Genomic DNA, 26987 nt, shown 5'->3' on the forward strand with positions numbered 1-26987 from the left:
ATGAAAACCATACAGCACAGGTGGAACACTAACTCTACTGGAACGTCTAAGAGGTAATGATTTGTCAATTGGTTCAACCGGAGTTTCCTCCTCGGGTTGAGCACCAACATTAGAGGTTCCTTCATCGCTCGACTCATGAATCTCTTCAAGATCTATTTGCCTCCCACTGTCCCCATTGGCATATGAGTTCTCTCTCTCGGAAAACCCCTCTCCTCGCAACGAAGACAACATTGTCACTCGGTCTATAGAAGAGATATCCAAAGGACTTCTGCGGATAGCCGATGAAAACACATCGCTCACTACGAGGTTCGAGCTTGTCGTGGGTCTCTCGTCTTACGAAAGCCTCGCAACCCCAACCCTTGATATGTGCTAACGAGGGAGCCTTCCCTGTCCACATTTCGTGAGGTGTTTTGGCAACCTTCTTCGTAGGAACTAAGTTAAGGATATGGGTGGCAGTCTCTAAGGCATACCCCCAGAATGAGATAGTTAGTGAAGCACGACTCATCATGGAATGAACCATGTCGAGCAAGTTTCGATTGCGCCTCTCAGCTACACCATTTAACTGCGGTGTCCTAGGTGGCGTCAATTGCGAAACGATTCTACATTCCTTGAGGTAGTCGTGGAATTCAAGACTTAGGTACTCTCCTCCTCGATCGGATCGAAGCATCTTGATTTTCCTGCCTAACTGATTCTCTACTTCTTGTTTAAACTCGTTGAACTTTTCAAAGGTTTCCGACTTGTGCTTGATTAAGTAGATATACCCGTATCTGCTATAATCATCAGTGAAAGTCACAAAGAAGCGGCTCGCATCCTTTGTGGTGGATCTAAAGGGCCCACACACATCGGTGTGTATGAGATCCAATAAACCTTCACCCCCTCTCACAAGTGCGAGTGAAGGGTGACTTGGTCATCTTTCTAAGTAAACAAGACTCGCACACGTCATCTTCCCTAAGGTCGAATGACTCCAATACTCCATCCTTTTGGAGTTGGGCTATGCGTTTCTTGTTGACATGTCCAAGACGACAATGCCACAAACATGCTTTATCCATACTATTGGAAGAATCAACACACAACATATCATTTCCTAAGTTATCTCCAACCATCACAGTCTCATATATTCCATTACAAGGTAATGCTTCAAAATATAAAACATTATTAAGATAAGCATAAATAGAACCCTTTTCATTATCAAATGAATATCTAAAACCTTGTCTATATAAACCATGAAATGAAATGATGTTTCTTGCCATATCTGGCAAATAGCAACAATTGTTTAAATCTAAACCTAATCCATTACTAAGCATCAAGGAATACACTCCAATCTTGGTGACAGGCGACGATCTTCCGTTTCCTGTGATTAGATTTATCCTTCCACGCTCCACATCCCTATTTCTTCTTAGTCTCTTCAAATCAGAACATATGTGAAAACCACATCCTGTATCAAGAACCCAAGAAATAGTATGTGATGAATCATTAGATTTAATCGTGTAAATACCTGCGAAAGATGGTTTGATCTTCCCATCCTTGATAGCTTGCAGATATTCTGGGCAACTTCTCTTCCAATGCCCTATCTTGTGGTAGTGGTGGCACTCTGCCTCCTTAGGGTTAGAGTTGGATTTAGCAGAACCAACTTTGGTTCCACTAGAAGAGGTGCCATCTTGGGACTTTCCCTTGTGGTGGTTCTTTGAGGGAGCCTTCCTCTTCTTGCCCTTCCCTTGACCTATTGCCAAGACAGGCGCAATAGTGGGAGTAGGAGTCGGTGCAATAGACTTATCCTTAAGATTGCTCTCAGTAGTCCTCAACAAGCCTTGAAGCTTGATCAAGGTGACCTCTTCCTTATTCATATGGTAGGTCATGCGGAACTGGTTGTAGCAGGGAGGCAGGGAGTGAAGGATGATGTCAATTGCTAGCTCTTCATCGAAGTTAACATTTAACTTCAGCAGACGATCAACATATCTCTGCATCTTTTTTAGATGAGCGGTAAGGGACTCTCCACTACCCATTCGGGCAGTGATCATCAAAGTAATGATCTCATACCTCTCTTGCCTCACACTTTGGTGGTACCAGTCCAGCAAGTCTAAATGCATCTCGTAAGGATACATGTCCTCATAGGACTTTTGGAGTTCGGAAGTCATGGTCGCTAGCATAATGCAATGGACTTTCATGGCATCACGCTCGTGGGCCTTAAAGGCAGCGATCTCTTCGGGAGTGGAAGTGTTCATGTTTATCTCCTTCAGCTCCTTGTCAAGGACATACTCTTTGTCCTCATAACTGGTGACCATTCTTATGTTACGGATCCAATTGTTGAAATTGTTTCCGTCAAATATCACCCTCCCATACAAGTTCATGAGTGAGAATGAGCCGGAGGAACTCGAGCCGGAAGCGTTGTTGTTGTTCATGTTCGACATCTAGAAAGGAAAAAAAACAAAGTGTGATTAGAAATGAATCCCCAATTAACCACCCAAATGAGAAATTAGGGCTAGGATCCAAGAACTTTATTTACAAATTAGAAGAGGGATGCCGTAATCTAACATGCAAATAATTTGAAGGTAAGTGAATGACGATTCACTAATTCTCCACCATGAAAAACAAAAAAGAGACTAAGTTTTAAATGCATTGAAAACTCCTAGATTCCTTTGAGATTCATTGAACTTTTCAATGGCATGTTTAAATCTAGATGTGCCCATCTAGTTTGTGACTGTGATGCTGAGGATCACAAAGCGGGTGTGAATAACCATGCAAATGTATATGGTGCCCTCATTATTACAGTCACATATTCGATGTGTCGGTTAGCCATACACGCTCCATCAAACTATGACAAACATTGAGTCACCCTTTTCCACCTATGCTTAGAGTCCAATTAGTGTGCCGGTTAACCACACACGCTCCACTAACGTCTTAGCAAGGAAGCCGTGGGTGGGAGTGGACACCCATTCAGCTAACGACCTTCCACCAATCAAGGAAGTGGTGGGTGGGAGTGGACACCCATTAAACGGCCATTTTATAGGCCATAACCTTGTACCCCCCCCCCCCCTTATAGATCGGCTTCGTGAATGAGGCCTACTAACGGTAAGACTAGCATTTTAAGTTATATATATATATATATATATATATATATATATATATATATATATATATATATATATATTAGTCTTGTAATAATATAATAGTATAGGGTGAATTTTAAACTTGTAAAATTCTAGGGTTTGAAATTTAAATAATTCAAAATAAACCTTTTAGTCAAAAATTTAAATTTCAAAACTTGAGGGCAAGTTTTGGACTTTTCAAAACATAAAGGATCAAATAGAAAATAATTTTAAATTAAACAATTAATTTAGTGATTATCTAAATTTGAACTAATCAAGATAATTTATAAGATAATTCACTAAATAAATTAAATAATTAAAGATTATCATATAATAAATTTATTGTTCGAATAAATGGTAATTATCTTTTAATTTGGTAAGGATAATCACAAAATATATATAAAAATCGGATTTTATAATAGAAAAACAATTTTGGTAATTATCCAAACACAAAATCAGCCAAAAATTCGAGTTTTGAGCCATCTGATCCACAAACTCGTCGAGCAGCAAACTGTACTCATCGAGTCTGTCAGACAGACTGTGTTCACGTCGTGAACTTCATAGCATCATGTCGTGAGCTTGGTTTTTTCCAGAAAACGATTTTCATATCAGGAAATGAATGAACATATAAGCATCAAATACAATTAAAACCAACCAAAAAGCTATGATACTACTGATGGGTTCGAGCCAAAAGAACATCCTACGTGCTCATGCAAACCCTAATGCTTGGATCTAGGTTTTACTAATTGTACAAGCAATCATCCAAGGCTTATAAACCCAAGATCTAGTGATAATAATTCAAAATTATAATGACCAAAACAGATCTAGAAGATTACCTTTTGTTGCTTGCTTGAATCTTCTCGTCTTTGATGCTTAGAGTCATAAGTGACACTCCTCTAATGGCTTACAAACACCAACTAGCAAGAGGGTAGTATATGAGAGAGGGAGGAAGCACACAAAATCGGCTCTTGGGTTCTTCAAGAAGCAGTGGCCGGTTTCTGTACCCTAGGGGCTCTATTTATATTGTGAGTAGCTAGGGTTTCAGTCCAAACCCCTAATGGACAACTTAAACCCTAAGCAGCCCATGGAACATTCTGGAATAAGGCCATGGACGAAAATATGATGGACTCCCATCATAATTTCTTTCACCCCTTAGTCCATTAGTTTCCCAGCCCAAAATACAACTATCAAACATTTGATAGTTTTAGTCCCTTTTATTCAATTAATTTCTTTTAGTCACCAAATTAATCCCCAATTAATTTATGACTAATATTAAGTAAATAATATGATTTCTCTTTTAATATATTATTCTTATAATATATTAATAAACCATAATATTTTCTCTCTCTCCATAAATCACCCTGTCAAGTTGCTATGGTGAAGGCAACCCAAAAGGACCATGCACAACTGGGTCCAGTACCTACCAAATATGGTTACGGGCTTAGACATTAATCCAACAATTACAGCATACACAAGCCAAATGTGAATGCCCCTTTTATTGTTAACTGTTATGAGTTAACAGGAAGAAAAGAAATAGAAAAGTAACAGGAATAAAAACTGCACAAAGGAACAATATGAAAATTGTGGAACAGGAAGAAAAACTTTATTGCTTTTTATTCAAATCTTCCGGATTACTCCTAACAACATTCGGGTTAATAAGTTGGAAAAGATGTAACAAATAGTCATTGATTGGTTTGCACTGAGAAAGAAAAAAACAATTTGTATTTTGGGTCTAGTCTTGAACTCATGATCGTATATGCTTGGTATAAGTGATTATTCTTTAGTATTGTTGATTTTTGAGGTTGTAATTGATGGGTTTTATACATAGCAAACAATCGTATGTGTGCATGCAACCCTAATTTAAGGATATATGTTTTCACTATTAGACATACAAGCATTGAACACAAAAGTAGAAACCCTAGGAGGCACATGTAATTTTCGAAATTAACATATAATTAGGGTTAGGATACATACATTTATTGTTATATTGTAATAACAATCAAATCCTTGAAGATCTTGAACTTTGGTAGCAAGCACCACAAGTGTCGCGCCTCTAATGGCTCACAAACAAACCTAGCAACCAAGGATTACTATGGAGAGAGAGAAGGAAGTGAAAAATCGGCTATAAGCCTTTAATGGAGTGCATGGGACGAAATCCAACCCTATAGGGGTTTATATAGGTGATAAGGAAGGTTTAGGATAAGACAGGTGTATCTTAGATAACCATAATCTCGTAACTTCCTCCCTAAGGCTTCCAAGGCACCCTTAGAGCCCAAGGAAACCCTAGGACACTCTAGATTTTGTTCCCCACCTCTAAGGGAGGTTTTAGAATGCTCAATGCTCAACTTTTGAACATTGTCAACTTTAGTCCCTTCAGTTTCAATTAATTCCTTTAATTCTAAAATTAATTCCAAATTAATTTCTGATTAAATAATAATTAAACAATATGATTTCTAATTAACATATTATATCCATAATACATTAATAAATCATTTATCTTGATTTCAAATTAATTTATTAACCAAGTAATAAATTAATAAATCATTATTCTCTCTCCAACAGTTATCCTATTCAATTGTCAGGTTTGAAGGCAACCCAAAGGGACATCATTACTATCAATTCAAGTACATACCAATTATATTTCTGGGCTTAGACACCTAATCCAACAGTCTCCCACTTGGATGATTCTAATAACAATAGTTGCAAGTATAACTTTAAAAATTGATTAGCAAATTTTAGCTACCAAAAGCCGCTGTCTAACTCTGACCTAGTCAGTGACGTGTCCTTAGATAAAGGATCAAATATTCCTCTGTTCTACAAGATATCATATGGACATGAGACATGGATTATAATCAATCTATGTCCAATAGTTGTTTCCCGATTTCCGATTTATGACGACTGACAACAGACTACAATTAAACACATCAACTTAGTACAGGCTTGACCAAGCGCTTAGGGTGTCATCACTAAATCATCGAGGGGCCCACATATATTGCTTTTATCCCACATTGTGTAAAAGGAATGGATAAAATTTGACTCATATGCTTGCTCTATTTACTCATCAAATCACACACAACTATACGTTTTATAACTCCAAGTTACTGGTGCGTTTACATATCATCAACGTGCAATCGACTTGTAAGCTGCAACTATACGTCTCCGTTTCAAGAATATAAGATATTATCATCTCACAATCACTCGTGATAAAATCCATGAAGTGATTCACATGAGCATGGGTTTAATCCAATACTCAAATCTTATTTTAGGAGCACTCATGAACACTGCAACAAACTTTTGCTCTGTCTAAACGCTTTAGACAATCTACAGTCAGATTCATGACAATCTTACCTCATTACCTACTTCCAAAGTATGATTGACTGTGGACGATTGAATAATCTAGTTATCCTGGAAGTCAAAACATGCGAAGTAAAACACAAGAATAATCGAATCCAATATGGCCTCAAAACTTGTGAGTATAAATAAAACACCTTTTATTTAATCACCATACTGATTACACATTATTCGTTGTATAATGTTTCAGATAATCAACTTAATACTTGAATTGAAACAATAGACATCCCATGCTCTAAGCATGCACACTATGTTTACCTATGGTCCTTACTTTGTGAAATAGATTAATTGAACACATTTCCAATGATTCTCATTTCACAATTCCCAATCCTTATCACAAGTGTAAGAATACAAAATTCTTGCCATTAGTAGAATATGTTAGATTCTAACATTTTACACAATGATCCTTTTGTAATGACATAGTACCAAAGTGACAAAGACTTTGCCAATAAAATTACAAAGTGCTCTACTGGAGATTGTTACAAGATAACTCCACAGATATGAAGTCTCACATTCAAAGTACAATCCTTTGAACATCCTTTTTACATAAAAGTTTCTAATCTACACAGATTCTTAATATCAAACTCCCATTATGGAAACATTTCCATATTTTCCATATGAAAACTCATTTTAAATAGAATCCTATCTATTCATAATGATGTCGATATGATTCATTCATTATTATACTTCCAACTGCCCACAAGCGACCAATCCTTGGCGAACCTTAGATTGTCCTTGACAATTGTTTAACTTACTTTAGTCATATCCGGTTCTAGTCATTTTCCCTCTTAATGACCTATGCATTTGGAAAATTAGAACAATTGAATATTACATAATATGCAATCGATCCTATACCCGAAGCGTATGGGATACGATACATAAAGACATGATACTTTACCAATCTCCTGCTACAATATTGCTATATATAGAATTCCCTTATGTTGAATCTTTTCAACATAACAGTCATATATGCCCTTTGACTAAATTTGATTCAAAATTCTCGATCTAAGCTTTTAGATTTGAAATGAAGTATAAGCTCCTCTCCCTTAATTATAGCAAAACGAGTTTTCAACTTCTGCAACTTTGCGAATTGAAATTTTTGTTTTTTATAATTAATATTGCTAACTTGCAACATAATAATCATGCTCCAACTAACATGATAATTATAAATTTACCTATATAACACTTATGCTCCCACTAGCTTTGACATGTATTCAGAAAACAGTTGGACTCCTAGAAATCAATACTTATTGACTTTCTTACCAAAGTTCAAATTTCTAATACGTGATGCTTCGATAATACTTTATCTAAGCTCATACACCTTTTATTAGAAAGCTTATATGTGTGTCTAAACTATTTCAAAACTTATATCAATAAGTTCCAAATGTTTAGACTAATTGCCAAATCTCACAATTCGAACCATGAAGAGGGATGTCGTATTCATGATCAGATTTGAGAATACAATTTTTCACAATTGCTATCTCCTTAAAATCTTCCTAGTGAAAGCGTTTCCTCACTATCATTTTCATGAAGGAGATAAACCTTATAACACTTAGATTTTATGGTATACGTGTTCGTATCCATGTGATTTTATCATAACCATACTCATAAGACAAGGTTTGTGAAAAATCCAAAATCATATGGACTGAACTTGTTCAATCATTATTTCTTGCCACCTGGCAGCACAATGGCCTACCATGTTTTCCAAGTAGTCAAGCAACTCACCCATACAGATCAATGAACTTTCACCAATCAAGGTGCTTTTCTTTATGTAGTCAATTGAGAATTCTTAGACCTCACATGCATAGTCAGCTTTACTGTAATAGCATAGAAACAAGAATATGTCAACACGATAGGTTATAAACCTCAAGTCGTGTGCTAGTGATGAACAATTAGGTTTATTCTTGATTTGTTCTTGAAACTTTTCAAGATCATTCAGACTCTCACTGACCTCTTTACATATAAGATTCTCTTGTCAAGAAATATTCATTGACAAACAAATATTCAAGAGTTAGTACGGGTTCCTATCAAGACAAAACCACAACACACAATTGCTCTTAGTTGGTCTTTGTCTTATCCAAGACATCACAACTTACCAATTTTAAACGTGTAGGAGTAAGAAACATTTCTGCTCCACATTTGATGATGTGTTATAAACCTACTTACGACATGTCACTCAATACACAATCTTGGAGTACGACTCTAAGACTTGATTTTGGAATGAAGTATGATTCTCCTTAATCGATTTAATCATTTTAACAATTCTGATTCCTCTTCTTATCCATAAAAATGCACTATGGCGTCCTTAGAGGATCAATTGTGACACGGTTTCATAATCACTAGGTTAATCATAAAACACGATAATTAAGTACTCTCCCTTCTTTTCAGATTGGAGAAACTTTTATCTTTCTACCTAATTGATTCTTCCTATTCGTTCTGATTTACATTGAAACTTTTTCAATGATTCAAAATCACACTTAATCTTGTAAGTATAACCATGTTTACTAAACTTTTAGTAAATCACGACGAATAGACTTATTGTTCTTTGTGGTGGACCTAACCAATGCACAACATTGTGTACTGGACCCTTTAGTCCTTTACTTGACTCACATACTTGTGTGAACAAGGAATTAGTCTTAATTTTCCAAAAGATGAAGGTTCTCGTTCATCATACAATACATGTCATATGATTCCAAGTTTCTGTTCAACTGAAACTTGGGTGATGAGAATCATTCTCTATTTGGTAAAATTTCGACACTACCACAAATAACATAACTAAGAATCATATCCACTTTGCTAATAGAAACATACAGACATCAATTTTCACAAAAGTTATTGCAAGGATATATATATATATATATATATATATATATATATAAATAAGACAAAAATCAAAATTTATTTTATTTATAAAAACGTGGAAAAAACTTGTCCTTACAACGTAATTACAAATGAAAACTATGTTACTAGAATGCTCCCAGGTAATCTATCATAACTCTCAAATAGCAGCTCAAAAATCTGATCATCGAACCATGCGATCGAAATCCATTTCTTCACGATCATACTCAATCTACTTCTTCCTTTAAGCTTCCTCTCTTTTCTTCGATCCTACAAAACATCAAAATATAATCTTATCACATCATGTATTAAGAATCTATAAATAGGAATTTAATGGAGTTAGATAGTGGATTTTACTTGAAGCAGAGTCATACATCTTGACTCTCCTATCCTTGCGATCTTTCTGGTAAATACGGCAGCTTCGCATCCAATGCCCCTTCTCTTGGCAATAGAAATAGACAGGCTCTTTTGGAATGGTACACGAGACAATCTCAAACTTAGCCTTTTTCTTTACCATCTGGTCAAATGGTTTGAACTTGGCCGATCCCTTTCCATTGGGAAGAGAAGACTTTTCTGGACTTCCAATGTTGCCATTGTCAATGTCCATGGAAGTTTGGGAGGCTGATCTACCAGTTAAATTTGCTTTACCAGTGCGCTAAATCATTGCTGATCAGCAGCAATAAGCAAATAGATAAGATCAATGAGGGTCACGTCGTGGTCCATCATATAGTAATCTTTAATAAACTCACTATCTGATTCAGGAAGTGATTGAAGAACCAAGTCAACAACCAACTTCCTTGAGACAACGACACGCAACATTCCCAACTTGTCAATATGCAACTTCATCTCCAAGACTTAAGCACATATAGACTTTCCATCTTCGTTTTTGCTTGCCAATAGGGCTTGAGTGACCTTGAACTTTTCAAGTCTTCGAACAAGTGGGTCAGGGATAATTATTGGAGGAGGTGGAGGAAGTGAAGAACAATTTCTGTTTCCATGATCCAATCGTGGAACATCATCTTCATATGGAAAGCTTTTTACAAAGGATTCGGGAAGACCATAGTTGTTAGATTTTAACATCTACAAAATGGGAGAAAATTCAAGTTAGTTGATAAGAATCCTTGATATAACACCCAAATGAAATATCAAGGATAAGATCCAACAAAATATTTTGCAATTAGGAAGAGAGATGTCGTAATACAATTGTAAAAGATTTGAAGGTAGGTAAATGACGATTTACCAATTCCACCACGAAAAACGAAAAATACTTTCAGTTTTAAATGAACTGAAACTCCTAGATCCTTTGAGATTCATTGAACTTTTCAATGACATGTTTAATATAGATTATGCCCTTCATGTTTGTGACTGGGATGTCGAGGACCACAAACAAGGTGTGGATAACCATGCAAATTAGCTTGGTACTCTCGATGTCGATCACCACCCAATCAATGTGTCGGTTAACCACACACACTCCATTGATCAATGATAATCTTACGAGAAACCCATTGCCATCCTTCATTGGTCCCATTTAGTGTGTCGGTTAACCACATACGCTCCACTAACGACCAACAAGGTGAAATGTGCAATTTCATGGATTAGCACCAATTCCACATTTTTCCTAAAGTAACTAAGATTTGGGTATTTGTAAAAGTTTTTAGTTACTTTGTATTTCATTATACTTATAATGGAAGGTTGTGTCATATCCTACCCATTCGGCTAACGACCCTCCACTAGTCAAGAGTGCGGTGGGTAAGAGTGGATACCTAATGACGGTCATTTTACATGCCGCTTCCTTAAACACCCCTTATAGACCAGCTTCATGAATGAGGCCTACTAACGGTAAGACTGACATTTTACTTATACATATAGTATATTAAACTTTTAATTTTATATAGTATAAGTGTGTATTTTAAACTTTTAAAATACTGGGGTTTTTTTAATTTTATTAAAATTTTCAAAAATTAAAACCATTTAATTTAAAATTTTAAAAATAAAAAAAAACTTTTGATTTAATAATTATTCAAAAATTAAACAATTAATTAAATTATTAAATCAATTAAGGATTACCAATTTAGATTAAACATATTAACTTAATTTAATCCTTTATCCATGGATTTAGAAATTTAGGTAGGGATATCAATAATTATCCAATTAAACAATTAACAAGATAATTACCAACAATAACAACCTACTAACTAATTCCTTAGATTTCGAAATCTTCTGCTTGGAGTGGTAGGCAAGGCTTTCAGCCTTGCTTAAAATCAAAAACCCAAGGGTTAGGAAACCCTAGATTTCGACTCCAAGGTGGCTAAAGGAAAGGGTTTGAAAACCCTTAGGGATTTTCGAAAAACAGGGTTCTTAAACCGTAATTCGTGAAAATTTTGAAGGCCTTAGGGTTTAATAGCCACAAACCATAATTCTGTCTAGTTCAATCAATTGTACTAAATCTAATTGAAAACAAAAAACCATACACTCTAATACCGCTGATGGGTTTTATACATAGCAAACAATCCTATGTGTGCATGCAACCCTAATTTGAGGATCTATGTTTTCACTATTAGACATACAAGCATTGAACACAAAACTAGAAACCCTAGGAAGCACATGTAATTTTCTAAATTAACATATAATTAGGGTTATGATACATACATTTATTGTTATATTGTAATAACAATCAAATCCTTGAAGATCTTGAACTTTGGTAGCAAGCACCACAAGTGTCGCGCCTCTAATGGCTCACAAACAAACCTAGCAACCAAGGATTACTATGGAGAGAGAGAAGGGAAGTGAAAATTTGGCTCTAAGCCTTTAATGGAGTGCATGGGATGGAATCCAACCCTATAGGGGTTTATATAGGTGATAAGGAAGGTTTATGATAAGGCAGATGTATCTTAAATAACCCTAATCTCGTAACTTCCTCCCTAAGGTTTCCAAGGCACCCTTAGAGCCCAAGAAAACCCTAGGACACTCTAGATTTTGTTCCCCACCTCTAAGGGAGGTTCTATAATGCTTAACTTTTTAACATTGTCACCTTTAGTCCCTACAGTTTCAATTAATGCCTTTAATCCTAAAATTAAGTCCAAATTAATTTCTTATTAAATATTAATTAAACAATATGATTTCTGATTAATATATTATATCCATAATAAATTAATAAATCATTTATCTTGATTTCAAATTAATTTATTAACCAAGTAATAAATTAATAAATCATTATTCTCTCTCCAACAGTTATCCTATTCAATTGTCAGGTTTGAATGCAACCCAAAATGACATCACTACTATCAATTCAAGTACATACTAACTATAGCTATGGACTTAGACACCTAATACAACAATAATGACTAATGTTAAAATTGTTGAATGATTGTTGATTTTTGATGTTGTAACGACTAATGTTAAATTGTTGATTTTTTATTCTTGAATGCCTTATGTTCAATGCTTGAGTAATTGTTTTTACTTTATTGTATTGTAGGATGGTGATGTCTTTGTTGATAACACCCCACATATTATTAATGATGATGTTGTTGATACCGACAAAGGAGACATAAAAATTGAAGATAACACTGCATTGCCAAAGAAAAAAAACGTGCACCACAAAAAAAGGTCAAAATGTTGGGATTTGGTGGAAGTGGTTATGGACGAAGATGGAAAGAAAACCAATAAATCTAGATGTAAGGATTGCTTTAAAGTCTTTAATTCTGATGTAAACATAAACGAAACTTCTAGCTTACTTAGACATGAAAACAATTGCCAACAAAATCCGTATAATATTAAAGGGCAAATTACTTTACAATTTAAAAAACAACCTTTTGGGGATGGTACTAGTGTCACCGTATGGAAACACGATGAAGACAGGATTAAAAAAGCTATGCTAAACCTATTTGTTGTAGGTGAACTTCCGTTTAAATTTGTGGAAAATGAAGCTTTTATAGAATACACAAATGCTCTAAACGGGAAAGTGAAAATACCATCTAGGCATAAAATTAGCCGTGATGTTGCCAAGTTTTATGGTGAAGAAAGGAAGAAGTTGTTAACTTTCTTTGCTAATCCACACAACATGATACACTTGACAATCAATAGTTGGACTTCATCATGTCAAAAAACGAATTACATGGTTGTTACGGGGCACTTCATAGATGATGATTGGGTCATGCATAAAAGGATTTTAAATTTTAGACCAATAGATACTAATGTGGGGGAAGACGTGGGACGTTTGTTACTTAAATGCATATATGAGTGGGGGATAAAAAATGTGATGACTATAAGTGTGGACAATGCCACTACAAATGACAAAGCATTGGAATTCTTGACGAACAAACTTCCCAACTTGTATGAAGGTGGAAAACTTTTCACGTTAGATGTGTGACTTATATTTTGAACTTAATTGTGAAAGATGAGTTAAAATATCACAATACTCATGTGTCATGTGTTCAAAGAGCGGTGAAATACATTAGACATTCAACCGCTAGAATTAGGAAGTTTAAAAAATGTATGAAGGATTCCAACTTAGAAGGGGATAAGTTTTTATGTGGAGAGCTTCCAACGAGGTGGAATTCGACATTCAAGTTGTTGAAGAGCACTTTGAACCGAAAATATGCTTTTTTTGAATATGAAGTTAAAGGTAAAAATGTTTTTTTTTGCTGTTATTTTTTATAAATAAATGCTTTTAGAGTGCAATTTTTTTTATTAATATTGATGTTTATTTTGTTAAAAATGCAGTTTTTATATTAAAAATGTTGTTTTTTTTGTTAAAAATACAATTTCTTTTTTATAAAAATTGTTGGTTTTTTTAATAAATGATGTTGTTAGAGTGGAGTTTTGTTGCTGTTTTTTATAAAATAAAGTGTTGTTTTTTAAAAATGCAGTTTTTTTTTTAATAAAAATTGCAGTTTTTTTTTTTGTTTTTTTATTTTTGAATAGTGTTGTTAGAGTGCAATTTTGTTGTTGTTGTTGTTGTTGTTGTTGTTTTTAATTAATAAAATGAAGTGCAGTTTTTTTATTAATAGTTTTTTTTTTACTAATAGTGTTTTTTTATAAAATAAAGTGCAGTTTTTTTCTTTATTAAAAAGTGCATTTTTTATGTGCTCTAAATGATAATGAGTTTGTATTTTTTTTTTGTAGACACCTCATTTGCACGTGATCTAAGTAGAGTCTCGAAGCGTACCGATTTCGAAGTGATAGAAAATGTTATAATATTTCTTGAAAAGTTCAAAACAAAAACGGAGATGTTGTCGGCTTCATCAAAACCGTTGGTACAAACTGTTTTACGGGAAATTATAGATGTTGACCAACATCTAGAAACGTATTCAACAAAAGTGCATCTTTGTAATATGATCCTGGACATGCATACCAAATACAAGAAGTATTGGGGTTCAATAGAAAATTTGAATGATTTCATGTGTTTTGTCGTATTATTGGACCCCCAAATGAAGTCCATCTTTTTGTCAGCTATCATCAAGAAGATGATCGAAAACACAAGAACGGAAGAAAACATATTGTTGGATAGCACCATAAAATTGAAGACGATGTCTACGGTGCAGGAAATTGAAAAAAGAATGGAAATTTTATTTAAAGCCTATGAAGAAAATTATGCAAATGTAGGTTCGTCTCAAAAAATAAAAGAAGTTGTAAGTTGTGATATGGGTAACGATTTTTTGGACGCTTTCTTGATGGGACAAGGAGACACGTCGACGACAATCGAAAACAAATTGAGAAGATATTTAAATGAACCTAGAGTGACTTTTGATAAAATTTCGACATCCTAGATTGGTGGAAAAATGCATTGCTTTTTCCGATCGTCGCTTGTATGGCAAAAGGTAATTCTACTATTTAACTTCGTTTTCTTTTAGTTAAGTTATAAATTATTATATTTATAATTTTATGATGGTTTGTTGTTAGATATTCTATCCATACAAGTGACGACCGTGGCGTCAGAATCCGCTTTTAGTACTTGCGGTCGAATTCTATATGAGTATAGAACACGTTTGAATATGCCGATTGTTGAAGCTTTAGTATATACCCAATATTGGGTAAGAAAATCACGTAAACCCATCATAGATGATGATGAGGACATATTGAAGGATGATGACATAGTGTTGGGTAGTCAATTTAAAACATCTTTTATTTATTTGTTGTTTGTTAACAAATTTAGATGCTCATTATGCTTTGGTGTTAATTATATAGAGATTGAAGCGACAATGGAGGAAAAAGAAGACAGATGGAATGGGAAGAAGCCGATTGAAGTTTAATTGTTTTTTTTTTCATAAGTTGTTTGTTTTCGTATAATGGTAATTTGGTTTAGTACATGGTTATTATTAGTTTGGTACAATGATAGTTTGGTTATTACTATTTTGGTAAATTTGGTTTGCTACTTATTACCTTTACATTCATCTTCACTTATGTATTTTTATTCAAATTGTGCAAACAACAAAAATACAAATGATGGATATTACGTAGTAAGATTATAACTTGAAATAGTATGATAAAGACTAGAGAGTAATATTACAAACAAAACCCAAACCGTTAACAACAAAGATACAAAACTTAGTTTGTTACTCGAAACAAGACCGGATCGAAACCGTAAACAACACTGCGAAAGTATAATTCAGTCCAAAACCCGAAACCCAATTTAGTACCTAGAACTGGACCGGACCAAACCCGGACCCGATACACCCAAAAACGGTCCGCTTTTCGGGTAAGGTAATTCATGATTTTCGGTCTTCGGGCCGGTCCGATCCGAGTTCGGCCCGTTGCTCATCCCTGCTGCACATATTTCGTTGTTTAGAATACTCTCTTGTTTGACTAACTCTTTTGTTTGTATTTGTATATTATTTTCTAAGGGAATCTGATGGAGGCTATTCTAAGCCTAGTATGCAACTTTTGACACATCATTGTCCCTAGAAGCATGTTGTTGTATATGACTAAATCTCTTTAATTTTCTCAACAATGAGACCATATGCTGAGAACATTGAGTCACCCCCTCTCACTGATTGTCTAGTATTATCTAAACTCTCTAAGTGAGATTGCATGATCCAAATAAAAAAATTGATAGAAAGGATTGGGTGTTTATCTTTAGTTAACTACCTTACCTGATCTTGTCCTTGGAAGCATGCTTGTCGTATGTATCAAGTCTCATGTTCTGCTGAAACATTGATCATAACCCAATGGCTTACACTGATTGCACAGTCATCAACAAAAGAGTTACTTGTTTGGTCTTAAATAACAAAGGGTTGTTCATGTCCCCAACCCCTAGTCTGAGGTATAACATGATATCATTATGAGTTAACGGAGAATCTTTGATTCTAGACTGCAACTAAAACTCTATGATGCAAGAATTAAACCATTTCTTGCTGATGGGTTATTTTTTAATGATTTACACTGATTTCACCTCAGCGTAATTGAAACAATCCATTCTCTCTATATTTTCTTCTTTAGAATTTCATGATTCAACGTATGATACCAGAAACTGATGAGAATTTGAAAAATCTTTGCTGATGGGTACATTTCATATCGAAATGTATTACATGCAACATACCACTATTGCCCTTTTTCTTCTAATAAAATTGATTAATGAGTCAGCGTATGAAACCACACGTTGATGAAATCTCGTAATACTATGGCAATGAATGGTAGTTTATGCCCACACTATCAAGACATATCACAATCCTCTTAGAATGCAAGCTGCAACTCTGATACTCTGGTCTTATCCTCCTATTCTATCTTTCTTCTGATGTTAAAAAGAGGGATAAACTAGCTAAAGCTGAAGAAACTCATAGAACTTGACAATCATAAATGGAAAGTCATCTTCTCAAGGGGATCATTCATTGAAAGTTGAAGAACTTAAAAAAGATGAAGAACTTGAAATTATCAATCTTACTCTTAGGGGAAGCTTGAGCTAAAGAATTCATTAGAAGATTAGTTTTGACATCATCAGATAGGGGAGATTGTAAGATCACACCTTATGATCTGATAAGTCAAACACTTTACGCATCTGTCAACATCATCGTCTACTTTACTACCAGTGACAACATATCAAGGTTATCAACGTCAATGTATAGTATAGTTATTCAATGTAATCTTTTGTATATTAGGTAACAATATAGATAAGTATAGAATAGATAGCAGATCTTGTATCTTTGTTATGAAGATTAGTTCTTAGTATAGATAAGATACAATCCCTTAAATCATGAGATTCATATGTATAGATTAGTATATAATCTACATTAGTGTAAACTCTAATGTAGAGAGTTCGACTTTGTGTCAATCGTTTTCATGACAACGCGTCTTCTTGGTGAAGACAAAACCCTTTCTTGGTGAAAGATCAATTTGAAGAACTCTCTGTGTTATTTAGTTTCTGTTCTTTATTTTCTTAGATTAAGTTTCACTTTCGTCTTTATACTTGAAGTGTATCCGATCAATACAAACTTTCACAACCATTCAACCAATCACTATAGAGTGACTTGATAAGATGTGATTCAAAAGTATATATGTCAATCCTTTTGAGAATCATGAGCATAAACAACATTCATTAGGAATCCCTCAATCAAACAAATATTTCATTAGATCATCTTTAAATTCTTTTTCTTTTTCTTCTTTTTTTCTTTAGGCCCTCTTATGTATTTCCAGACTTGGATAATAAACTACATATCTTCATTTTCTTTTCTCTACCCCATGCCATGAAATATGAACCAGATAAACTCAAGAATAAACCATAATGAAGTACAAAAAAATGAATGGAAGTGGAAATTAAACCCACTCAAATCCTGCTAATCGATGTTTCATGATCAATGATTTCAAAGGAGAAATCAAAATTAAGAAAATCTTTCAATAGTCCTTTGACTTCAAAACCGAACTCGATCAATCAACCAAAATTCATTGAAATTAGACGTTGTGTACCTTCGATTCTGTAACAAATAATGAACCCTATAAAAGAAACCCATTACCCAACGAAAATTGAAGAAGAATATGAGGAAATCGCAAGAAAAAAGCATAGGCCTTTTGTTTTTAATCGGTTATTTATAGGGGAATTTATGGGTACATTAAATGGAGAACGCTAACACTTATAAACGAAATTGAAGATCGTAGGTAATACAGTTATACACAAAGACGGAGAAGTGGAGTTTCTAGAAGGATACACGGTCTATGGAGAAGTGGGAGGTTGAAGATGTAGTTGTGGTGTAGGTCGATAAACACAAAAAAAAAAAATCGAATTAGAGTGGTTGTGATGCAAAGTTCGAGGGTTGTGAGTATCAAAACAATCATTCACAACAATTATTCACGCACCTTTGTTACTAATAATAATAATTAGCATGGAGTTTTTGATTTACACCATTTTTGGTTCTTACCTATTGAGAGACTCTAAGGTTCCGTTTGATAGTTTATGTCCGGGAAAGTGCTGTCTAGGAAAGTGCTGTATGAGAAAGTTTTCTGACTGGGAAAGAAACCATTTGTTTGATTGTACATCTGATTGACTGTGCTGAATGATGAAAAATGACAATATTAACCTGCTGTTCAATACTGTGATGGATGAAGTTTCTCAATAATTATAAAAACATACAAATTGTCATATAAAATCAAAATTACACAATAATCATTTAAAAATCCAAATAGAATGTCGATTAAATTGTTTTTAGTTTATTGTTTTTCAAGTTGATGTTACGTTGTTATTCATTATTTGTATAACTCAACATGTGATTCTTGACCCGGTTTATGTATGATAGTGGTGGGATGGATGAATTTTTTTAGAATATATTAGGATGATTGTGTTGTTCCAAAAAAAAAAAGAATTAATCAAATAAAAATGAATTATATAAATTAAGTAAAAGAAATTAAACATCCATGGATACTACCACCTCTGCCCTTACCTATTGCTTCCACCACTGCCCTTAACCACCGCCTTCCATTTTTCTTAAGAATTGCGCCTCCCACCGCTACCCACCATCATAATCCACTTTCCTTTTTCCTTCCGCCCAAACATCATCAATGAAGAAGCAATGTGACAGCTAGTCCCGTGAATCTCGCATCTTATTTTTTTCATTGGAAATTGCAAAGAAAATCCAAAAACAAAATCAAGTGCAGTTTGGAAGGTTGTAATCGACATTCTACAGAATCGATTTCATCACAATCAATTTCATCACAATTGAATCCATGGTTTTAATTTGTTGGTGAAATTGAAATCATAAGGTATATAGAACAATAGATTTGATTTCATCTGATTTTTGTGTATGTGTGTGGTTGTGTGTTCTTCTATCAATTTAAAACCCTAAGGCCGCGTTTAGTTACAGAAAAACAGTTTTCGTTTTTCGTTTTCCCTTTTCAGTTTTCGTTTTCTATTTTTAGTTTTCATTGGAAAATTTAGAAAACGAGTTTAGTGAAAACTTATTCATTTTTCATTTTCAGTTTTAGAAAATTAGAAGACCCGTTTAGATATGTATTTGTCTATCGGTCCTCATTTTTAGAAAACGGTAGCGGTGATAGGATGGATGTATGTGTTTGTGTTTGTATGTGTGTGTGTTTGTGGGGGTTGGTGTTTGTGTGTGTGTGGGGGGGGGGGGATTGGGAGTGGGTGTGGGTAGGTAGGGATATGATGAGTTGGGGGTGTTAAGGTGATTGTAGGTAGATGTGGATGGAGCGGAAATAACAGAGGTTTGTGAGCTCTAAATTGTAAGGTGTATTAGGTACATCAAAATATCACAAAATACTTGTTTAAGAACATTATGAAACTAAGTCTTTTGAGTTATTGATGGATGATTTACCAATTGATACCGAATAATTTTGCAATACAACATTTGAATTGGTTTTTGAATCCATTCTTTGTTATTTATTGAATGAATAACACACATAATTTTGATCTTATTTCAACATTATTGGTTTCTAACTGTAGCATCCTTGGAATGTATGTGTTATAGGTATAAACAATTTTCGGTTCTCATCTTTCAAATTGTTGGAGTTGCCCTTCTGAATGCAGCATCAGAAAGCGGAGCTCTAAGCTGGGAGAAAACAATGTCCGTCTGCCTCAATCACCATTCTTTAGCCTCAACATTTTTCGGTCTCTCACCCTCCTCCTCTCGGTTTCACCTCCATGAAACCTTTCAATCTAGGCTCAAAAAACGCGTCCGAATCTCTGCTGTTTCTCCTCCGAATCAAAACCCTCCTCCATCTTCTTCCGTCTCAATCTTCCTTCCTTTCCTCCAAGAACAAGAACAAGAACAAGAACAAAACAACTCACATACAGAAACCCCACCCGAAAAAGATGAATCAATCACCGACCCAATTCATAAATTCTTCAAATTACAAACATCTTCTCAAAACCCAGACCCTCCCCTCGAAGGCAAATTCACTCTCCAGAAAAACCGCCGCTCTTCCTGGCATCTCTCCCCCACCATCACCAACACCAACACCGAACCTGAACAACCTGAATCTGAAATAGAAGAACACGGAACCCCAGATATCAATATTGCTGAATCCGAAACAGAATATGAAGAAAGCGGGGCCTTTGTGAATGAGGTTAGTAATGGAAGTAATTATGTCAACGAACTTCTTAAAATTGCCAGGAATTTACCCGAGAATGTGACTTTGGGTGAGGTTTTAGCTCCGTTTGAAGGAAAATTAAGTGAAAGAGATTGTGTACAAGTGCTAGGGTTGATGGGTCAGGAAGAGGGATTAACAATGTGTAGTTTATATTTCTTAGAATGGATGAATCTACAAGAGCCTTCATTGGTTACTCCCTGGGCGTATACAGCTTTGTTTCCTGTGTTAGGAAGAGCTAAAATGGGTGACAAGATACTGATTTTATTCAATAATTTACCAAATTCCATCGAATTCAAGCAAGTTCATGTATATAATTCCGCGATTTCAGCCCTTTCTGTTTGTGGAAGGTATTCATTTTTCTTGTCTAAATTCATTGTTTCATAGCATAGAATAGATTTTGGGTTTTTCCTTTTTATACTGTAATTTTGGGTTTTTTTAGGTATGACGATGCTTGGAGATTGTTTGAGATGATGGAAACCCACAACATAGAACCAGATCATGTCACATGCTCAATAATGATCACAATCATGAGAAGAAAAGGCAACAGCGCCAAAGATGCATGGGAGTTTTTTGAGATGCTGAACATGAGAGGACTAAAATGGAGTTTAGAAGTGATGGGTGCTCTTATAAAGTCCTTCTGTGACGAGGGTTTAAAGAAAGAAGCCCTAATCATCCAATTAGAAATGGAGAAAAAAGGAATCGCATCAAATGCAATCATCTACAACACAATCATGAACGCATACAGCAAATCAAACCAAATTCAAGAAGCCGAAGGTCTATTTGCAGAAATGAAATCCAAAGGTATCCAACCCACCACAGCCTCATACAACATTTTAATCGATGCATACAGTCGAAGAATGCAACCAGAAGTAATTGAAAAACTCATGATCGAAATGGAAGAAACCGGTTTACACCCCGATGTTAAATCATTCACATGTTTAATTAGTGCTTATGGGCGTCAAAAATCAAGCGATTTAGCTGCTAACGCGTTCTTAAAAATGAAAAAATTCGGTATAAAACCAACATCACATTCTTACACTGCTCTAATCCACGCGTACTCGATCACGGGGTGGCATGAAAAAGCCGATCTCACGTTCCAAAACATGTTACGTGAAGGGGTAAAACCGTCAATTGAAACCTACACGGCTCTCCTCGATGCATTTCGGCGTGTGGGTGACGCCGGATCTTTAACAAGAATTTGGAAAAATATGATTCGTGATAGAATCGAAGGAACGCGTGTGACATTCAACATTCTTGTTGATGGATTTGCTAAAAAAGGAATGTATAGTGAGGCTCGGGATGTGATATTTGAATTTGGGAAGATTGGCTTGCATCCAAGTGTTATGACTTATAATATGTTGATAAATGCATATGCTCGTGGAGGGCGTGAAAGTAATTTGCCACAGTTGTTGAAGGAGATGGCGGTGCTTAAGTTGAAACCGGATTCGATTACTTATTCAACTATGATTTATGCGTATGTTAGGGTTAGGGATTTTAAGAGGGCGTTTTATTATCATAAACAAATGGTGAAAAGTGGGCAAGTGCCGGATGCGAAATCGTATCATAAGTTAAGGGCGATTTTGGATGTGAAGGCTTTGACTAAGAATAAGAAGGATAAGAGTGCGATTATGGGGATAATTAGTAGTAATTTGGGTTGGGTTAAGATTAAGAAGAAAGCAAAAAAGGATGAGTTTTGGAAGAACAAGAAAAAATGGTCTCGGGATAGTGGTGCGGATTCGGTTGAGCGGAGGCGATCTTAGGATCTTGACCTTTGATTGTGTTTTTCTGTCTTGTATGTACATTGTTATATTCTATAATCTTCCCATTCATAGTGTTAAGTTAGTGTCTTTTCCCTATAGTTTATCTATCTTGTTTAATTAGGAACTTAGATTTAGTAAAGGAATTGTTGTTTTTGGTATTTGTGCCTTGGTTTACTAATCTGATTTTGTAATACTTGGTAAATTTGAATCATAATATGGTTAAATTTGATTCTTAGTATGATTCTTGTACCCAACATTATGGGTAAAAAGTAAAGTAACATTGGGCATTATTTATTGGTAAAAAAAAGGCAAGTACAATGCCATTACGGGTAAATAATACAAGTATTTTGTTATTATTGGTAAAAAGATAAAGTACATAACCTATATTGGTAGGGAGAGTATAGTGCGTTTCTATTCTTTGCGATTTGCCCTATTCTATATCTCACTAACATAACATGGTCATCTGTGGTCCGGTGGAAACTTGGAACTTTCATCAAAATGTTTTCAAGATTTGATGAAATGTCGTCTATACTATTTAAAGGTATTGAGTTTCTCATAGCTTGGGATGGGTTGGGCTTTCCATGGCGCACACAAGGCCCAACATGAAATTGACATCTTACACTTTTGATAAGCCCCAACATTTCGTAAGAGGGATAGCACAAGATTTGATCTCCTAATGAAATCATCACATGCCCAATTCGTACTGGAGTGCTAATGGGCTGAATAGCATCAGATGAATTATTTTTATTGTTTGGTAGGACTATTTTGTGGTTCCATTTTGTCTTATCCTTCTGTTGAATTATATAGCATCTTTGTTCAAACTTTTCATTGTTCATTGTTATATCCTTTTTCACATATCATTCTTGTTTATTTTACTTAATTATTATTTATTATTTTTGTGTATATTGTTCTCTTTAATGAAGAATTGTTATAGGAGGGTGATTCTTGTTAAATCTTTCTTTTAGATGGGTTGTGGCTCGTATCACTCAAAAATGTGGAACATGCGAACAAGCTAGTTATATCAATACCCGATGTATGACCTATGATATATAATGTGTTATTGTGCTGAGAGTTCTCATAACACATAGTCTTCTCTTACATTTTGCTCTCGTTGTTCTCTTCAGACGATTAGGGTTTCTTTTAGGGTTTGTTCATGTTGCCTTCTTCATGTAATCGTTGTTCTTGTATAGTTTAGGTTTAGTGATTGAGAGTTTCGTAGTGAGGTTTCCTTTGTAAGTAGGGATGAACATATGGCCGGGGAACTGGCCGGAACCGGAACCCGATGGAACCAGTCGGGTCGGGTCAGGACGATATTTTTGTGGATTTTTGGAACCGGGAACCGGTAGAACCGGCAAAAACCGGAACCGTATGTTGCTATTTTTCGAGGATCGGTTCCAACATTTTAAGACACGACAAGAACCGGTAGAACTGGCGGTCTAGTTCGGTTCTTATTTTCCACCAAGTTCAGTTCCCGGGTTGGTTCCGATTCGGGCCGGTTCCAGCCGGGTCGGTTCTTTTGCTCATCCCTAATTGTAAGTATCTTGCAAAACCAACTGATTCTTATCATCAATAAAAGAATTGTTGATGCTGTCAATTTTCTGTGTTCTTTTCATGGCATCATAGTGAGGTTCATCTCGTTCGTCTTGTTCTTGAGTTCGTGTTATTCTGTGTTCTTTTCATGGCATCATAGTGAGGTTCATCTCGTTCGTCTTTGTTCTTGAGTTCGTGTTATTCTGTGTCTAGTCTAGATCGGCAGTTCATTTGAACGTTCTAGGTTTTTGTCGTGTTTTGCAAGTTTTTTGTTGATTGATCTAAGGTTTCTATATTTTTCTTGGATTTGTTCATCGTATTGGATTAGGTGTCTAAGCTCATAACTATAATTGGTATGTCATTGAATTGATTATAGCACGGTCCTTTTGGGTTGCCTTCATACTAGCAACTAGACATGATGATCAATTGAGAAAAAGGAAGAATTTATTAATTTGATTAATAAATTGAAATGAATGATTTATTAATGTATTATCTAAAAAATATATAAATTAGACATCATATTATTTAATTAATAGTTAATCAAAAATTAATTGGAATTAGTTTTGGGATTAATTGAATTAATTAAAAGTACAAGGGTTGTTTGGTAATTTATGATAGTTGAGGAAAGAAGCTCTAGAACCCGTAAGAGGCTTGGACAAAAAACTTCTAGATAAATCCAAGAATTTTCGTCCAAGGGCTTTGGAAGGGATTAGGCTTGCTTGGTCCTTAAGCAAAGCAATTAGGGTTTCCTTCTCTTAACCCTAACTTTGGCTCTAAGTTAGCTCACTATAAAAGGAACCATACCCTTGATGAAAAATGGCCACTTGAAACCCTAGAGAGTTGTAGCCTATTTTTGTAGCTTCCTACTCCCTCTCACATATTATTTTCTTGCTAAGTGAATTTGTCATTCATTAGAGGGATTACACTTGTGATACTTGCTCTCAAGCTACGAGATCTACAGGGTTTTAGATTGTTGTTACTACACAACAATCAAAGGTATTTTTCTTAACCCTTATTCATGATTTTTAATTATTATCTATAGGTCTAAGGTTTACATGTTCTACTTTATATGATATGTTCAATTAGAGAAGACATAGATCAAGTTAGGGTTGCATGCACACATAGGATTATATGTTTATGTAAAACCCATCACACCGTTCTTGTTGTTTTTTATGATCTTTAATCATCTCATCTGCCTGATTAAAGGTATTCGTCTCTTGTGAGATCGTTGTTGGTGGTGTTGTCATCTCCGGTAGTTCATTGTCCTGCTGTTTAGTAGTAAACAAGAGCTTGGCAGTAAACGCATATGGTAATTATTGTTATCCTAACGTCCAACACCAAGATTCTTCGGTCAATACTAAACTCTTGCAAATGAGTTCTATAAACAAGGGTGATTCTTGGCATTTGGATATCATTCTACTTCAGTGTTAGATCTCTTTGATCTAGCGGAACTACTATGCAGTTTGCGAAGCTTTAGTGGATTACTGTAAGTCACAAATACTTTCTCTCTTTTGTTTGGGTTAATCCTAGTGTTCTTTCTCTGTGCATCCTTGTTGTGATCTCTATGTGTTGTTTTTTTGTAGATCATTGTCTGGTATGTTTGTTTTACTTCTTGTTTTGTTAATATGACTGGTCCTACTCCTGCTCCTGAAAATGGAGAATCTGGTAAAATTGGTCCTGTTGATTTTGACGATCCTATTTATTTGCATCATTCTGATAATATAGTTACCACTATTATTAATTTAAACTTCTTGGAACTGAAAATTTTAGGATTCGGAGGAGCACTATGATTAGAGCTATGAAGGCTCAAAATTAAATTGGTTTTGTTGATGGTATTGTTGTTAAACAGAAGAATGATCATGTTAAGTCTCTTAAGTGGGATGAAGTAAATGTTATTGTTTGTTCTTGGATTTTAGGGTCTTTATTTGAGTCTATATGTGTAGGACATGCTTCTTTGGAATTTGCTCTTGATATCTGGACCGAGTTGTTTGATACCTATAATAAAGCTGATGGATTTGTTGTGTTTAATCTACATCAACATACTAACTCTCCTACTTAAAGTGGTTTAAGTGTTTTAGATTATTTTAACAAACTTGATGCCCTTTGGAAGGAATTTGATGGCCTTACCAATTTAACTGATTGTAAATGTGAAGCTGCAACCCAGTTTAATAATCATTCCAAATTAATGAAACTTATGCAATTTCTTAGTGGTTTAGATGACTTTTTCAATAAGTCAAGAATCATACTTCTCGACCCTTTACCTAATTGAAAACTGTTTTTTCAATTGTATCGAGAGAAGAGTATAATTAGAAGCATGGTTCTATAACTATGACTTCTAATCAGACTCAATTTTCTGCTTTTACAGGTAAAATCAATGATTCTAGAAAATCTAAAGGAAGAAACCAAGTTTTTCAATATAAACACCATGGTCTCAAAGGTGATACCATTGAGAGATGTTACAAGTTAATTGGGTTTCCAAAAGATTTTAAACGTAAGAATGATTTTAACACTACTAACAAGTTTTCAAGAAATGTTCTTGTTGTTGCTTCATATGTGAATGAGTCTTATGGTTCCTCTACAAGCTCTATGGATAAGGTTGATCAACACTTTCTTATTGTTGATCAGTACTCTAAGGTCATCTCCCTCTTAAGTGGAAACCAGTTTTCCTGAGGATGTGACTGCCAATGCTAATATGGTAGGTATAACTTGTAATAATGTTTTATCTAGTAATAGTAACTGGGTTGATGATTCAGGAGCTAGTCAACATATGACTGCTGCTGTAATGTATCAAAAATCAAGGTAAAATTTTCATTTTTAAACCCCAACCAGAAACCACAACTGTTTACAAAACATTGCTCTCAAAAGTAGTAATCACAAATTAGAGTATCTT

At 34.8% G+C, this 26987-nt stretch overlaps 1 protein-coding gene across 1 annotated transcript; it reads left to right on the forward strand.

Moving 5' to 3' along the window:
• Positions 1 to 19130: 19130 nt before the first annotated feature.
• EMB1006 (Pentatricopeptide repeat (PPR) superfamily protein) lies at positions 19131 to 22802 on the forward strand. Its single transcript, XM_079039995.1, has 3 exons — positions 19131 to 19460; positions 20186 to 21154; positions 21247 to 22802. Exons 2-3 carry the CDS (start codon positions 20280 to 20282, stop codon positions 22565 to 22567), a joined length of 2196 nt encoding a protein of 731 aa, XP_078896121.1. The 5' UTR covers positions 19131 to 19460; positions 20186 to 20279; the 3' UTR covers positions 22568 to 22802.
• Positions 22803 to 26987: the final 4185 nt, after the last annotated feature.

Source organism: Lactuca serriola, chromosome 4, assembly GCF_051521515.1.
Source record: "Lactuca serriola cultivar US96UC23 chromosome 4, Lser_US96UC23_V15, whole genome shotgun sequence".
In the NCBI taxonomy this organism is placed as follows: domain Eukaryota; kingdom Viridiplantae; phylum Streptophyta; class Magnoliopsida; order Asterales; family Asteraceae; genus Lactuca; species Lactuca serriola.